General features: G+C 46.3%; 1 protein-coding gene across 1 annotated transcript in view; it reads left to right on the plus strand.

Moving 5' to 3' along the window:
* MYOM2 (myomesin 2) overlaps window positions 1-18,020 on the plus strand; it is an 81,820-nt gene that overhangs the window by 19,885 nt on the left and 43,915 nt on the right. Inside the window, exons 7-13 of the mRNA XM_079726539.1 lie at window positions 309-397; window positions 483-533; window positions 1,265-1,429; window positions 3,477-3,638; window positions 5,979-6,120; window positions 8,084-8,283; window positions 8,884-8,937. Of these exons, the coding sequence (XP_079582665.1) occupies window positions 309-397; window positions 483-533; window positions 1,265-1,429; window positions 3,477-3,638; window positions 5,979-6,120; window positions 8,084-8,283; window positions 8,884-8,937 (863 nt within the window). The remainder of the gene's footprint in view (window positions 1-308; window positions 398-482; window positions 534-1,264; window positions 1,430-3,476; window positions 3,639-5,978; window positions 6,121-8,083; window positions 8,284-8,883; window positions 8,938-18,020) is intronic.

Consider the following 18,020-nt stretch of genomic DNA (forward strand, 5'->3'; position numbering starts at 1 on the left):
AGAGGGAATACAAGCTTCTCTCTGAGAGTGCAGTTCTGGATTTTCGGAAGTGCTAGTACACTTTCTTCCCCCGCAAAGCCAAAGCCAAGGCATCGTACGGGATCAGACGTTGCCCATGTCTGTAGTTAATACCTCGTTCCGAGGGCAGAGCTGGCACTGTTCTCAAACAAATTACTCACGAACCGGGGGTCCAGGTCACACGAGCTGCTGTCGAGCAAGGCTGTGCTTGAGTTCGGGTCACTGACTCTCAGAGACCAGGCCGGCCCCACAGCACGTTCAGGACGCTGTCTTGCTTTTTTCCCTCCAAGGGCGGACTTTGACGATACTGCGAACTACTCGGCGGTGGCAACAAACGTGCACGGACAGGCGTCCACCAATGCGGCGGTGGTGGTGAGAAGTGAGTCTGCCGTCTTGCGGGGATGGGGCGCTGTCTCCCCGCTTCTCTCCTCTTTCTCCGCCGTGATCGCCTGACTGTCTTGCAGGATTCCGAGGTGACGAGGAGCCGTTCCATTCCGTGGGGCTCCCGATCAGCTGTAAGTTGATTCTTTTCCTTCTCTGTGCAGAAGAATGTGTACTGACATAGCATATCATTGAAACATATTTTCTAAGCATCAAATCCCTTTTCAAACTGTACTGCAAAAGGCCCTTTCTCCTGGCTGGTGTCGGTGTGCTGACCGTCGCTGCCGTGGATTCGGGGGCGCACACATCTTGGGGCTGATGCAGGATTTAAACCCTTTACGCTTTGCACGTGGCTCAGAGCACACACCCCCTGCTCAATCCGCCTTCCATGCTCCTTTGGCACAAATGCCCAGATGCCACTCCACGCCGGTTTTCTGATTCTTCAGAAGTGGCTGAGTCAGCTCGGGCACCATAACAAACAGCACACCTGGGTCTTGAACATCAGACAGTTACTTCCCTCAGTTCTGGAGGCTGGAGGTCCCAGGTCGAGGTGCCCACCAAGGAGGGGAGACTGCATCCCAACTGGCAGGTGTGGGACACCGTGTCCTCACGGAGAGCTGAGAGAAAGGGCTGTGGTCTCGTCCTCTCCTTACAAGGGCACTGACCCCATCCCGGGCCCCACCGCCACGACCTCAACCAGCCTAATCCCCCGAAGGCGCCCCCCAATATCTTCACACGGGGGGGCGGGGCTTCGTCCTGAGAACGGGGGGACGCAGGCGCTCGGGCCACAGCGCAGCCCGTGAGGAAGCGAGCGCAGGAGGTGGTGAGGGGCCCGCCGGGTGACCGCGCCCTCTGCCCCGTGCAGTGCCCCTGCCCGCCGTGATCCCGCACATGCACTTCGACATCCAGTTTCTGGAGAAATTCGGCGTCACCTTCCGGAGGGAAGGCGAGACGCTGGCCCTCAAGTGCACGCTGCTGGTGACGCCGGACCTGAAGCGGGTGCAGCCGCGGGCCGAGTGGTACCGGGACGGTGAGTGTCGCGGCCTCCTGCGCGCTCTGCGCCCACGCCCGCCGTGCTTGGGCTCGGACCCCGGCCTCGCTGGGGTGATGGTGAGTTTTGAGCCTTAGTGTTGACCGGGCGCTTTCTCCACCTCCGCGACAGCTGCGGCCGGCAAAGCAGGCGAGCCTGGGGCAGCTTGGACCCGCGTTGACCTTGAGCTTCCCCTGGCATGGGGTTAGCAGGGAGGCCTGGAGGTAGATGAGTCATGGGGGTTGTTATAGCTCCGTAAAGAGGGTCTCCATGTGGTTAGGAGTGAGCGGGGTGTCTGTGTCTTTATGTTTTTCCTCTGCTGAAACAGTAGCTACCATTTATTAGAGCTTATTGCGTCCCGACTCTCTTCGGAGTGTGATAACTCACTTGATTTTCATCAGGGCTTTGGGAGGGGAGTGTTGTCAACCCCTCATACGTGGGCGGCTGAGGCAAGGAACTTCCTTGGCCTCCCCCCGACCTCCGGGAAGTGGCAGGGCTGGGAGCCCCCATTCCCAGGGCCCTGTTCCACTGCCTCTGCCAGCCAGCGTGGGCTGCCCTGCGCGGCCGTGTGTGTGTGTGTGTGTGTGTGTGGTGTGTGGTGTGTGTGTGGTTTGTGTGATGTGTGTGTGGTGTGTGTGTGATGTGTGTGGTGTGTGTGTGGTGTGTATGTGTGGTGTGTGTGGTGTGTGTGTGTGCGGTGTGTGTCGTGTGTGTGTGTGTGGTGTGTGTGATGTGTGTGTGTAGTGTGTGTGGGTAGACTGTGGAAGGAAGCTTCATCTCTGGCTGCTGCTCCTAAAGGGAGCTTGTTCCCTATGGATTCAGTCACAGAACATTCTGCCTGTGTTTATTCAGGGCCTAACACCATGCAAAATAGCACAAAGAATCCTATGCCATTCCTGCCCATAAGGTATTTATAATCTAGTTGGGGAAAATACACAAAATGGTAAAGCAGAGTCTCTGTAAGGTATAAGGAATGTCCCAGAACAGGCTGTGATAATTTGCCAAACGCATGGCACTGGCCCCACGCACTGTTAAAGTTAGCCAAGAAAGCAGGTTTGCGGTGATGATGGAGAGCTTTATCGAAAGAAAAAATAGGCTGTTGACAGATGAGAAGGGCTCTGAGCTGGCGGAGGCGGAGGGGGACCCCTGGGCCCAAGCGCAGAGGAGAGGAACAGGTACGCGTCCCAGGTGCAAAGGAGATGCCTGTGACCTTGCATCCCCCGGGAGTCCGCTGCTGGGATCCCAGGGCACTGGGCCTGTGCCTTCGGTTGGAATAGGATAGTTGTGTCTGATCTTCATGGTCCAGGAGGGAGAGAGGAAGGGAGAGAGCCTCTTTGTGGTGGTAAAGGAGATTAACTTACCCTTTGCAATTCTAATTTAAGATTTAAGAGCGAAGTTCTAAGATTCTAATTTACGCTTTCTGGAAATGAAATGGATTCGAGGAGAGTTCTCCTAATATTCCCAGAGGATGTTGGCATGGATCTTAGAAGGTGTTCCCGGGACTAGGAAGTGCCCGGGATTCTGGGGACCCGCGGTTTCATAGTCTTGGCCGATTCGAATGGAACAGGCAGGTTCAAGGCTGCACCTGACAGGCTGTCTCCTCTTCACTCTCTAGTTATGGATGTTGCCAAATCAGTGGGTGAAAAATAATTTCTCATTATTTTATTTTGTGTCTCCTCGATATCCAGCGTTGAATATTTTTCGTCACTTACCTTTCCTCTCCCGAAATTTGCCTCTTTAGTTTTGTTGCCTTTTGACTGTGGTTTGTTGGCACTTTATTGTTAATTTCTAAGGAACGCTGGTGGGGGACTTCCTGGTGTCAGCGTGTGGGTTAAGTGCATTTCGAAGCCGCAGCAGGGACCCTTGCAGACGCGTCCCGCCTTTCACACTCCGAGTGCTGACCTCTGTCCTGTCCCGCGTGTCCCGGTCCCCCCAGCCCCACGTGTGTGTTTGTGCTGTGGGTCAGGCTGGCGGGCACCTCTGCCCTCCGCGGGTGCCCCGGGTCCCTGCATGTCCCTGAAGCCCGTCTCCCTTGACCGTCTTCCAGACGTGCTGCTGAAGGAGTCCAAGTGGACAAAGATGTTCTTCGGGGAAGGCCAGGCCTTGCTGTCCTTCAGCCACCTGAACAAGGACGACGAGGGTCTCTACACCCTGAGGATCGTGTCCAGGGGCGGGGTCAGCGAGCACAGCGCCTTCCTGTTTGTCCGAGGTGCGCAGGCTACGGGTGGGGTGGGACGGGGCCCAGATGGAGCCCAAGGATGCTCCCCGGACATGGCGTGACCGCCGGGAGGTGTCTCCTGGGCGCGTCCCGATCGCATCCGTGACATAAGCAGGTGTCACTGGGGATGGAGCAGAGGCGGAGCTTTGTGTCCCTGTCGCTGATAAATTGCTGGAATTCGTAGGATGACACCTAGGAGCGAATGGCCCTGAACTGCTGATTCTGGAAGAAATCCACGTGGGGAGTGGGGTCCGGAGTGGAAGGGCCCGTTCCCGGGCCGCCTGGGCCTCCCTCCCTTCTTCCCCCGCTTAGGCCTTGTGACAGGGACAGGGCCATGGCAGGAAGAACCGACACTGTCATGACCACTGACTTCATTCACATGTGTGTTTAAGACAGTAACCATGGGGGCCACACCTCCGGGGCGTTTACACCAGGAGACCCGTGTGTTGTCATGTTTCATCCTCCCAGCAGCCCATGAGAGCCTTGTCCATCCCACTCATGGAAGGGAAAACAAAGCTCGTGATATTCCAGGCACAGTGGTCGCTGTTATAGATATACGTGTATTTATCTTTATGTATATGTATAACACAGATATTTATATATTATCTATAAATGCCTATCATATATAGGCTTGTAGGTGTATATATTCATACGTGTATAGATGTATATGTCACATATACATACTTTTATGTAAGGGATATATAAAATGGATAAAATTATATATAATATTATATATATGTATATGTGTATACATAAATACAGGTGTATATATGTGTATGTATATGTGTACACACACACATACATATTCACAGATGTATATATAATCTAAAAATCTTACAGCAGTTTTGGAAGAAAATATTCTCTCTTTCCCAGTGAAGGTGTGAAGCGCAGAGGCCTGGGCCCTTCTCTGGGAAGCAGGAGCTGGCCCCCTGCGAAGCCCCGGCCCTGTGTGCGGGGCAGTGCCCCCCAGCCGAGCCCTTACCCTGCACCGGCCCTGGCTCGTGCAGCGGCCTTGGGCATAGAGGCCCCTCCTGGCTGAGGCCCGGCTGGCCCCTCCCCGGGACACCAGTCTCTTCTGGGTGGCCGGCGGCTGCTTTCCTGACCGGGACCCCCCTCTTCCTCTCCCTGCGGCCCTGGCCACTCTATCCTCCATTCCCCACCCCCGCCTTACCTGCCCTGTTCTCCGTGTCTCCTGCACCTGTATGCCCACCTCGGGCTCCAGGTTATATGTGCCTGGAATAACACTGTCAGTATATTATTTTTTCCAAACCATTTCAGTTAGATCCATGCGTGATGGAAGGGCTGTATCATCAGGGAATATTTTAACTTAAAAAAAAAAAGTGCCAACAAGCACAACCCCCCACCCCCCACCAGACAGCATAAACCTGCAAGGCTGGGGTTTTAGACACGTCCACAAAGTTTTACCATTTTTATTCGGTTGGCATTAAAATGTGCCTTCCATTCTCCGTGCGTGCCTTCTAGCAAGATGTTTTGCACCATGAAAGCACAATAAATGCAGTAGCTGAAATTGCCTTGCTTGTGCAGCCAACGGGAAGAAAATAATGCACGTATGGGGAGTTTAAGTGTTCTGACAACTTCCTGAGGACTTTGAATATGAGAGACAATATTTGGCTCGGCGTGAAGAAATCCTTAGCTTTTAATATGCTGAGGAGATGGGACCGAGAAAGTGTACAATGCTTACACTGCTAAGAAGGTCCAACTGCCCTAGGTCCTGAGTAAATACACATTTTACATAAGGAAATTAAATGTGCAGCATATTAACTTTCTAAATAGCTCTGTTGGCCTTCAGTGCCGCCGTAATTAACATTTGAAAACAAACGTAATTGCACGGTGATCATAATTGGCTGTGGAAGGGATGCATGCATACGGACCCAAAGTGTGCTCACGACTTGCAGGAAAAAAAAAATCTAAGTCCTCAGACCTTCTGAGGACTCTGAAACACACACGTGTCTAAGGTACTATCTCTCAGGTGTTCAAAAGGCCTCACTGTTATTATCGTTTCATCGGTCGGTTTTGGACGACATGACATTATGTGATGACATGCCGTCAGCAGAAGGCGAACTTCAACTTGGATTCGTTTATGGAAAATCACAGACTGAGTGTGTCATCGAAGACAGAGTGTTTCGAGTTTAAAGACTCATCAGTACATGTATGTCTCTCGTCACCAATCCACCAAGGGCGTGAGGACAAGCAGGGGAGGAGAGCATGCAGATAGCTCACCGAGTTTGAAGAAGTTGTCAGCCGGCCTCAGCTGTCCCCCCTGCACCCAGGACCCTGATCACGTGACTTCCTTCTCCTCTCCCACCCCAGACGCTGACCCCCTGATTACGGGGGCCCCTGGTGCGCCCATGGACCTGCAGTGCCACGATGTAAACCGGGATTATGTCATCGTAACTTGGAAGCCACCCAACACGACCAAGGAGAGCCCGGTCATCGGCTATTTCATTGATCGGTGAGTGTCCACTGATTCCTCTGGGGATGGAAACGTTCCTCAAAAGAGTATTACCCAGGACGAGGTGCGTAGGTATTTCTCTCATCTCAAGTTTGTGACGCCGTTCTTGATGGGATGTAGGTAACTTCACTATTTGGTTATTAGTCACTCCTGACTGGGTAATTGGAAAGTATCGCCTGCCAGGCAGGGCCTCGTGTACCCACACGCGATTCCACCGTGTGCTGGCTGAGGCTCAGCTTGCCTGATTGGCACCAGTATCAAATCCCACCCTGCCTCTCCAGGCTCACTCTGAGCCCGGGCTGCAGGCTCCACTGAGGGTCCAGCCTGGGGCTGGGATGGGGCTCCGGCCGGCAGGTCTGTGCTCAGCCCCGTCCTTCCCTCGGAGGACGAGAGCCTGGGCATGGTGACGTCGGGCTGAGGATGCCAGCTCATTTATACCCAAAGGCCAATCTTCTTCTCAGTTAAATCGCGTTCTCTTCTTGTTTCCAGGTGAAAGATACTGACGTTTCAAGGTACAAAATATTGGAATTTGAGTAATAACGTAAATGCAGGTCATCATTAAACCCAAAGGAGTTTGAACTCTTTTCTTGTTCCTTTACTTGGAATAGTGCTCAGAGCCTGGGAGGGAAACCAAGCAGAGCTGTGAATTTATTGGATATGCAGTGTATTATCCATTCTAATCACTGAGAGACATTACAGTCAAAGATAATGAATTTAGAAGTAAGATAGAAGGGTATAAGCTATGTTGTTTTAAGAGGATGGCTCTAGGTAGGAATTTAAGATTTTATATGTGTAAAACACATGAATATAAGGCAGTTATTTCAGAAAAAACCAAGCAGCTCAGTTTTATTGCATTATGTTGATTAAATTCTCTTCTCCATCCAACAAAGCTATAGTCACCATCAGGGTGATATTTTGATATGCTGGCGTCAGGTTTGCATTGTTCAGGGTTTACCTCGAATTGAAACAGAAAAACCAAAACAAAAGCTATTTTCTATTCTCCTATGACATTTGATCATTTTCCCAACCTTTTGGCAGCAACGACTTCATGCACCTTCTCGGATAATTCTCCACTCTCTTTTCTGATGCCCTCCTATCCTTGTAACCTGCCGGTTGTTGGTCTGGGCTGAGATTGTTTCTTCCAGACTCTCAGTTTTGACCACATCAGACTCTGGCCGAAACAGGTCAGCATACGCAGGTCAGAGAACTTTCATTAAAAATTCCGAAGAGTTAGGAGGAAAGAGAGCTGATTCTTCCTAAAGTGCAGGTACAAGACAAATCTTCTGAACTCGCTCTTTTCTCCTTGGAATTTGACATGCAGTTTCTGTATTGAAATTTCTCAACCTGGGAAAAATGGAGGTCAGTCTTTTCTACATTTCCAGGTTTCTGGTCAAGACTTAATATTTTCTAAAGACTTCCAAATTCCACATGAGAAGCGTTCTAGAAAGAAACATCTTAACGTGATTGGAGTAGATGTTGAGCCAGCCTCGCAGCGAGGACACACTTTGTGACCCGGTGGAGAAAGATGCGTCTTTGGGACACTGGGTGAAGGACCGTTGATTTCCTGGGCCTAGGCAGCAGACGTGCCAGGGAGCTTAGGGGCACCCAGAGATTTTGTGGTGTAAATTGAAAGAGAACTGTCAGGGACAGATCTGAAATAACCTTTGGAGGAGATTTTGCCTAAATGTTTTTGAAGTGGGGAATTGAGCTTCAGCTGTAAGTTAGAAAGGCTCAGGGACGTATATGTGTATATACTACATTTCCTAGACAGTTCTGTCTTTTAAAGTTTATTTATACTACTATTTGTGTAAATCAGTATTTCGACAGCATTTATTTTACCAGTGGGAGATGTTCTCCTGTTATAACTGTGATATATATATATGTGCGTAATGTATGTATACAGCTCTATATACTTACTAGACTGATATAGTTGTTATTCTCTACTCTCATTTTTTATTTGAAGATGTGAAGTGGGAACTGACAGTTGGGTTCAGTGCAATGACCGCCCTGTGAAGATCTGTAAATACCCCGTAACCGGGCTTTTTGAAGGAAGGTCCTACATATTCCGTGTGCGGGCTGTCAACAATGCAGGGATCAGCCGGCCTTCCAGAGTCTCTGAGGCTGTGGCTGCCCTCGACCCCCATGACCTCAAACCGTTACAAGGTAGGGCGCTCAGACTTCAAATTCCAGCAGTTTTGTGTGATTTGTTCTTTCTCTTTTCCCCCCATCTTGTATCTGAGTCTTGAGAGCATCTTCAGTGCTGAGCACAGCACAGCTGTGCCTCGTGGGCTCCTGGTGGCCGTCAAGGTCATGTTAGGGGTGGGGATGCCAGGCTGACATTTACACCTTGAAACGAAGGTGCTTCATCTTCCTAAGGCTCTTCACTGAAATCCAGTTAAATTGGTTCAGAATTAGACTTTTCTTAGTCCACTGATGTTGTAATTTCAACACATGATGAGACTCAGAAGGTGTTGAAGCCAAGCCCCTCCCTTTCTGAATTTTAATTTCACATGACCCAGACTCCTTAACGGGATTGGGCCCTTAATTATGGTTTTAAGTGGGTCACTGCATTTTCCTTACCTGCGTGGCCTTTTGAATCCAATATAAAGAGCTGAGAAGCACTGATCTCTTTGAGACCACTTCCAAAATATCAACTCTGATGACCTCAGAGTAGTGCGGATGCTGTCATCGTAATGCAAAGGTGATTCTGGGAATCCAGCGCTTTCTGGACATCAAATTCAGCACTGACCTTTCTCTCTGCAGCAGTCCACTGGGAGGGAGATAAAGAAATCGTAATCTCTCAGGAGGACCTTGAAGGTAAGGAACTAGTTACCATTTCCTTTCAGCTGCTTATACCCTAGGGATTTAGGGTTGTAACTAGAGAGTGGTGGGTACACTCTTCACATGTAAAAATAAAAACTGTGGGTCAAGCTTAAGGTCTATGGAATTAAAAAAGTCAGCAAGGCAGAGGGCGGGAATGAAAGTGAGAGTGGAGGTCAGTGGAGTCCTGGCTTCATGGCTTCATGTGGGGTCTCTCAGGCGTCCTCGGGGACCTACAGAGGAGTAACCAGACCCAACCTGAGACTTGAGTCCTGGCCGAGGCTGGGGTCCTTTCTCCCAGACTCCACGACTGAACAGTATTTTGTTTTATTATTTTTTTAAGCAAAAATTTTATTTCTAACATTTTGACTAAAAGGGACTCGTTTTCCTATCAGATAATGTCCCTTTGGTTTGAAAGTTTGCATTTCCTTTTTTCTGTTGGATTTTATACACACTTCTTCTTAATAGTCCTTAGATATCTGGGAAGATCAATTTACTGAGAAGGAGAATCTAGCTTCATTAACCAGGAATCCAAAGATTTTAATTGGAATTATAACTACAGTTGACAGAGGACAATGAGTGAAAACTTAAAAATTAGTAAGTCAGAAAGAGAAAAACAAATATCGTATATTAACGCATATATGTGGAATCTGAAAAAACTGGTATAGAAGATCTTATTTACAAAGCAGAAATAGAAACACAGACATAGAGAACAAACGTATGGATACCAAGGGGGAAGGGGGGTGGTGGGATGAATTGGGAGATTGGGACTGACATATATACACTATTGATACTATGTATTAAATAGATAACTAGTGAGAGCCTACTGTATAGCACAGGGTACTCTACTCAGTGCTCTGTGGTGACCTAAAAGGGAAGGAAATCCAAAAAAGGGGGAAATATGTATACATATAGCCGATTCACTTTGCTGCACAGTAGAAACTAACACAACATTGTAAAGCAACTGTACTCCAATAAAAATTTTAAAAATAAAATAAAGTCTTAGTTAAAACCTCTGCTTCCAGAAAAACTCAGAAACTGGGAAAGATGCCCAACAAGTAAGTAACAAAAGAAAACAATTTAGGAAAGGTGGATGTTATGACCTCCTAAACAGCTGATGAAAACACAGATGTTTGAGTGAATAAAAATGGCCCAGTTATATTGGAAGAGATGTTTGCTGCAGGAGAACAACCTGTATAAAATACGCATTTTTTTTTGGAATTTTTGAATTTTATTTTATTTATTTTTTATACAGCAGGTTCTTATTAGTTATCCATGTTATACATATTAGTGTATATATATCAATCCCAATCTCCCAATTCATCATACCACCCCCCCCGTCACTTTCCCCCTTGGTGTCCATACGTTTGTTCTCTACATCTGTGTCTCAATTTCTGCCCTGCAAAACCGGTTCATCTGTACCATTTTTCTAGGTTCCACATATATGCGTTAATATACGATACTTGTTTTTCCCTCCTAGCAATGGCTTTTTTTTTTTTAACATCTTTATTGGAGTATAATTGCTTTGCATTGTTGTGTTAGTTTCTGCTTTATAAAAAAGTGAATCAGCTATACCTGTACATATATCCCCATGTCCCCTCCCTCTTGCGTCTCCCTCCCACCCTCCTTATCCCACCCCTCTAGGTGGTCACAAAGCACCAAGCTGATCTCCCTGTGCTATGTGGCTGCTTCCCACTAGCTAGCTATTTTACATTTGGTAGTGTGTATATGTCCATGCCACTCTCTCACTTCTTCCCAGCTTACCCTTCCCCTTTCCTGTGTCCTCGAGTCCATTCTCTATGTCTGCATCTTTATTCCTGTCCTGCCCCTAGGTTCTTCAGAACCTTTTTTTTTTTTTTTTAGATTCCATATATATGTGTTAGCATATGGTATTTGTTTTTCTCTTTCTGACTTACTTCACTCTGTATGACAGACTCCAGGTCAATCCACCTCATTACAAAAATAGCTCAATTTTTTTTCTTTTTATGCTGAGTAATATTCCATTGTATATATGTGCCACGTCTTCTTTATCCATTCATCTGTCAATGGACACTTAGGTTGTGTCCATGTCCTGGCTATTGTAAACAGTCCTGCAATGAACATTGTGGTACGTGACTCTTTTTGAATTATGGTTTTCTCAGGGTATATGCCCAGTAATGGGATTGCAGGGTCATATGGTAGTTCTATTTTTAGTTTTTTAAGGAACCTCAATACTGTTCTCCATAGTGGCTGTATCAATTTACATTCCCACCAACAGTGCAAGAGGATTCCCTTTTCTCCACACCCTCTCCAGCATTTATTGTTTGTAGATTTTTTGATGATGGCCATTCTCTCTGGTGTGAGGTGATACCTCACTGAAGTTTTGATTTGCATTTCTCTAACGATTAGTGATGTTGAGCATCCTTTCATGTGTTTGTTGCCAATCTGTATGTCTTCTTCGGAGAAATGTCTATTTAGGTCTTCTTCCCATTTTTGGATTGGGTTGTTAGTTTTTCTGATATTGAGCTGCATGAGCTGCTTGTATATTTTGGAGATTAATCCTTTGTCAGTTGCTTCATTTGCAAATATTTTCTCGCATTCTGAGGGTTATCTTTTTGTCTTGTTTATGGTTTCCTTTGCAGTGCAAAAGCTTTTAAGTTTCATTACCTCCCATTTGTTTATTTTTGTTTTTATATCCACTTCTCTAGGAGGTGGGTCAAAAAGGATCTTGCTGTGATTTATGTCATAAAGTGTTCTGCCTGTGTTTTCCTCTAAGAGTTTTATAGTGTCTGGCCTTACATTTAGGTCTTTAATCCATTTTGAGTTTATTTTTGTGTATGGTGTTAGGAAGTGTTCTAATTTTATTCTTTTACATGAGGCTGTCCAGTTTTCCCAGCACCACTTATTGAAGAGGCTGTCTTTTCTCCATTGTGTATTTCTTGCCTCCTTTATCAAAGATAAGGTGACCGTATGTGCGTGGGTTTATCTCTGGGCTTTCTATCCCATTCCATTGATCTATATTTCTGTTTTTGTGCCAGTACCATACTGTCTTGATTACTGAAGCTTTGTAGTATAGTCTGAAGTCAGGGAGCCTGATTCCTCCGGCTCCATTTCTTTCTCAAGTATGCTTTTGCTATTCAGTGTCTTTTGTGTTTCCATACAAATTGTGAAATTTTTTGTTCTAGTTCTGTGAAAAATGCTATTGGTAGTTTGATAAGGATTGCACTGAATCTGTAGATTGCTTTGGGTAGTATAGTCATTTTCACAGTATTGATTCTTCTCATCCAAGAACATGGTATATCTCTCCATCTGTTTATATCATCTTTAATTTCTTTCATCAGTGTCTTCTAGTTTTCTGCATACAGATCTTTTGTCTCCTTAGGTAGATTTATTCCTAGGTATTTTATTCTTTTTGTCGCAATGGTAAATGGGAGCGTTTCCTTAATTTCTCTTTCAGATTTTTCATCATTAGTGTATAGGAATGCAAGAGATTTCTGTGCATTGATTTTTGTATCCTGCTACTTTACTGAATTCATTGATTAGCTCTAGTAATTTTCTGGTAGCATCTTTAGGATTCTCTATGTATAGTATCATGTCATCTGCAAACAGGGACAGTTTTACTTCTTCTTTTCCAATTTGGATTCCTTTCATTTCTTTTTCTTCTCTGATTGCTGTGGCTAAAACTTCCAAAACTAAGTTGAATAATAGTGGTGAGAGTGGGCAACCTTGTCTTCTTCCTGACCTTAGAGGAAATGTTTTCAGTTTTTCACCATTGAGAACAATGTTGGCTGTGGGTTTGTCATATATGGCCTTTATTATGTTGAGGTAGATTCTCTCTGTGCTTACTTTCTGGAGCTTTTTTATCATAAATGGGTATTGAATTTTGTCGAAAGCTTTTTCTGTATCGAGATTATCATATGGTTTTTATCCTTCAATGTGTTAATACGGTGTATCACATTGATTTTTTATTTTTTTATTTTTTTATTTTTTTTATTTTTTTATTTTTTTTATTTTTTGCTTTATCACAAATTTAATCAGTTATATGTATACATATGTTCCCATATCCCCTCCCTTTTGCGTCTCCCTCCCACCCTCCCTATCCCACCCCTCCAGGCGGTCACAAAGCACCGAGCTGATCTCCCTGTGCTATGCGGCTGCTTCCCACTAGCTATCTACCTTACGTTTGGTAGTGTATATATGTCCATGCCGCTCTTTCACTTTGTCACAGCTTACCCTTCCCCCTCCCCATATCCTCAAGTCCATTCTCTAGTAGGTCTGTGTCTTTATTCCTGTCTTACCCCTATGTTCTTCATGACCTTTTTTTTTCTTAAATTCCATATATATGTGTCAGCATACAGTATTTGTCTTTCTCTTTCTGACTTACTTCACTCTGTATGACAGACTCTAGGTCCATCCACCTCATTACAAATAGTTCAATTTCATTTCTTTTTATGGCTGAGTAATATTCCATTGTATGTATGTGCCACATCTTCTTTACCCATTCATCCAATGATGGACACTTAGGTTGTTTCCATCTCCGGGCTATTGTAAATAGGGCTGCTATGAACATTTTGGTACATGTCTCTTTTTGAATTATGGTTTTCTCAGGGTATATGCCCAGTAGTGGGATTGCAGGGTCATATGGTAGTTCTATTTGTAGTTTTTTAAGGAACCTCCATACCGTTCTCCATAGTGGCTGTACCAATTCACATTCCCACCAGCAGTGCAAGAGTGTTCCCTTTTTTCCACACCCTCTCCAGCATTTATTGTTTCTAGATTTTTTGATGATGGCCATTCTGACTGGTGTGAGATGATATCTCATTGTAGTTTTGATTTGCATTTCTCTAATTAGTAAAGATGTTGAGCATCCTTTCATGTGTTTGTTGGCAGTCTGTATATCTTCTGTGGAGAAATGTCTATTTAGGTCTTCTGCCCATTTTTGGATTGGGTTGTTTGTTTTTTTGTTATTGAGCTGCATGAGCTGCTTATAAATTTTGGAGATTAATCCTTTGTCAGTTGCTTCATTTGCAAATATTTTCTCCCATTCTGAGGGTTGTCTTTTGGTCTTGTTTATGGTTTCCTTTGCTGTGCAAAAGCTTTTAAGTTTCATTAGGTCCCATGTGTTTATTTTTGTCTTTATTTCCATTTCTCTAGGAGGTGGGTCAAAAAGGATCTTGCTGTGATTTATGTCATAGAGTGTTCTGCCTATGTTGTCCTCTAAGAGTTTGATAGTGTCTGGCCTTCACATTGATTTTTAAAATTTAGTTATTTGTTTTTTGTTGCATTTGGTCTTCGTTGCTGCACGTGGGCTTTCTCTAGTTGCAGTACACGGGTTTCTCTTTGCAGTGGCTTCTCTTGTTGCAGAGCACAGGTTCTAGGTGCGTGGGCTTCAGTAGTTGTGGCACGTGGGCTCAGTAGTTGTGGCTTACGGGCTCTAGAGCACAGGCTCAGTAGTTGTGGTGCACGGGCTTGCTCCACAGCATGTGGGATCTTCCCGGACCAGGGATCGAACCTGTGTCCCCTGCATTGGAAGGCAGATTCTCAACCACTGCACCACCATGGAAGCCCCCCTTGTATGTTATTTGTTGCTCTTCCCTTCCTGCTTTTAATATTTTTTCTTTGTATTTAATTTTTGATAGTTTGATTAATATGTGTCTTGGCGTGTTTCTCCTTGGATTTATCCTGTGTGGGACTCTCCGCACTTCCTGGACTTAACTATTTCCTTTCCCATGTTAGGGAAGTTTTCAACTATAATCTCTTCAAATATTTTCTCAGACCCTTTCTTTTCCTCTTCTTCTGGGACCTCTATAATTCGAATATTGGTGTGTTTAATGTTGTCCCAGAGGTCTCTAAGACTGTCCTCAATTCTTTTCATTCCTTTTTCTTTATTCTGCTCTGTGGCAGTTATTTCCACTATTTTATCTTCCAGGCCACTTATCCATTCTTCTGCCTCAGCTATTCTGCTAGTGATTCCTTCTAGAGAATTTTTAATTTCATTTATTGTGGTGTTCATCATCATTTGTTTGCTCTTTAGTTCTTCTAGGTCCTTGTTAAATGTTTTTCTTATATTTTTCTTATATTTTCTCCACTCTATTTCTGAGATTTTGGATCATCTTTGCTATGCTTACTCTGAATTCTTTTTTAGGTAGACTGCCTATTTCCTCTGCATTTGTTTGGTCTGGTGGGTGTTTACCTTGCTTCTTCATCTGCTGCATATTTTTCTGTCTTCTCATTTTGTTTAACTTACTGTGTTTGGGGTCTCCGTTTTCGCAGGCTGCAGGTTCGTAGTTCCCGTTGGTTTGGTGTCTGCCCCCAGTGGGTGAGGTTGGTTCAGTGGCTTGTGTAGGCTTCCTGGTGGAGGGGACTGGTGCCTGTGTTCTGGTGGATAAGGCTGGATCTTGTCTTTATGGTGGACAGGGCCTTGTCCAGTGGTGTGCTTTGGGGTGTCTGTGAACTTAGTATGATTTTAGGCAGCCTCTCCGCTAATGAGTGGGGTTGTGTTCCTGTCTTGCTAGTTGTTTGGCATGGGGCATTCAGCACTGGAGCTTGCTGGCCATTGGGTGGAGCTGGGTCTTAGTGTTGAGACAGAGATCTCTGGGAGCGCTCTTCCTGATTGCTATTACTTGGGGCCGGGAGGTCTCTGCTGGTCCAGTGTCCTAAACTCGGCTCTCCCACCTCAGAGGCTCAGGCCTGATGCCAGGCCAGGGCACCAAGACCCTGTAGGAAAGAAAGAAAGAGAGAAAGAGAGAAAGAAAGAAAGAAAGGACGGAGGGAGGGAGGGAGGGAAGAAAAGAAACGAAATGAAATAAAGTTATTAAAATTTTAAAAATTATTAAAAATAAAAAAGTAATTTAAAAAAGAAAGAAGAGAGCAACTAAACCAAAAAACAAATCCACCAATGATAACGAGCATGAAAACTATACTAAAAAAAGACACACACACACACACACACACACACACACAAACGGACAGATAGAACCCTAGAACAAGTGGTAAAAGGAAAGCTATACAGACAAAATCACACAAAGAAGCATACACATACGCACTCACAAAAAGAGAAAAAAAAGTATATATAAATCAAAAAAAAGGAAGAGAACAACCATATCAATAAACAAATCTACCAATGATAATAAGCTCTAAATAGTAAACTAAGATAAACATAAAACCAGAAACAAATTAGATGCAGAAAGCAAACCCCAAGTCTACAGTTGCTCCCAAAGTCCACCTCCTCAGTTTGGGATGATTCGTTGTCTATTCAGGTATTCCAGAGATGCAGGGTACATCAAGTTGATGGTGGAGATTTAATCTACTGCTCCCGAGGCTGCTGGGAGAGATTTCCCTTTCTTTCTTCTCACAGCTCCTGGGGCTCAGCTTTGGATTTGGCCCCGCCTCTGCGTGTAGGTCGCCTGAGGGCATCTGTTCTTCGCTCAGACAGGACGGGGTTAAAGGAGCAGCTGCTTCGGGGGCTCTGGCTCACTCAGGCCGGGGGGAGGGAGGGGTACGGATGTGGGGCGAGCCTGCGGCGGCAGAGGCCGGCGTGACGTTGCACCAGCCTGAGGCGCGCCGTGCGCTCTCCCGGGGAAGTTGTCCCTGGATCGTGGGACCCTGGCAGTGGTGGGTCACACAGGCTCCCGGGAGGGGAGGTGTGGATAGGGACTTGTGCTTGCACACAGGCTTCTTGGTGGCGGCAGCAGCAGCCCCAGCGTCCCACGCCCATCTCTGAGGTCCGCGCTTTTAGCCGGGGCTCGCGCCCATCTCTGGAGCTCCTTTAAGCGGCGCTCTTAATCCCCTCTCCTCGCGCACCAGGAAACAAAGAGGGAAGAAAAAGTCTCTTGCCTCTTCGGCAGCTCCAGACCTTTTCCTGGACTCCCTCCCGGCCAGCCGTGGCGCACTAACCCCTTCAGGCTGTCTTCACGCCGCCAACCCCAGTCCTCTCCCTGTGCTCCGACGGAAGCCCGAGCCTCAGCTCCCAGCCCCGCCCGCCCCGGCGGGTGAGCAGACGAGCCTCTCGGGCTGGTGAGTGCCGGTCGGCACCGATCCTCTGTGCGGGAATCCCTCCGCTTTGCTCTCCGCACCCCTGTGGCTATGCTCTCCTCCGCTACTCCGAAGCTTTCCCCCTCCGCCACCCGCAGCCTCTGCCCGCGAAGGGGCTTCTAGTGTGTGGAAACCTTTCCTCCTTCACGGCTCCCTCCCACTGGTGCAGGTACCATCCCTATCCTTTTGTCTCTGTTTATTCTTTTTTCTTTTGCCCTACCCAGGTATGTGGGGAGTTTCTTGCCTTTTGGGAGGTCTGAGGTCTTTGCCAGCGTTCAGTAGGTGTTCTGTAGGAGTTGTTCCACATGTAGATGTATTTCTGATGTACTTGTGGGAAGGAAGGTGATCTCCACGTCTTACTCCTCTGCCGTCTTGAAGGTCCCTCTTTTGATCTTTCTAATCATTTTGATCTTGGTTGGTGTCTTTCTACAAACATTTAAATTAATATCCATGCTCTCCTTTTAATATCATCCAAATCTTCCTACCTCTCTTGAGTTGCTCCATGGAAAACTAGACTCCTCATTCTTGGAAAGGCCAGAACAGTCTCTCGCAGATATAATGAGATTGTTTTTGTTTTACTATTATATATACAAGCATTTACTGCACTGTTTTGGACAAGGTCATCTGTAGCTAACGCATTGAATTCATCCTTTGCTCTGAATGCCGCAAACTCATTTATAGTTGTTCATTGTCTTGAATTCTGTCCTCTTGGGCATTCTAACAATTCCGAACAAACTTTACGTTTCATTGACATAGAGGCGAATCTCTGGGGCAGGTTCTGGAGGCTCTGGTCAATAGAACGAAAAGCTGGGTTTGGAATTCGAAGACCTAGGCTTGGACCCCTGCACAGCCGCCCACTAGCTGTGTGATCTTGGGAAAGCACTGCGTTTTCCTGAGCTCTTTCTGAGCTGCGTTTCCATCTCATATGTCCACCTTCATCCGGTGTTGACATGGCTCGTTAGAACAGGGCTCCAGAGGAGCATCGTGACCCTGAGGCAGAGGCAGGCGCAGGACCCGCCCCCAGCAGCACTGTGGTCAGCACACCCCGTAAGGCACTTGGCTGTTGC

Source organism: Hyperoodon ampullatus (assembly GCF_949752795.1).
Source record: "Hyperoodon ampullatus genome assembly, chromosome: 20".
In the NCBI taxonomy this organism is placed as follows: domain Eukaryota; kingdom Metazoa; phylum Chordata; class Mammalia; order Artiodactyla; family Ziphiidae; genus Hyperoodon; species Hyperoodon ampullatus.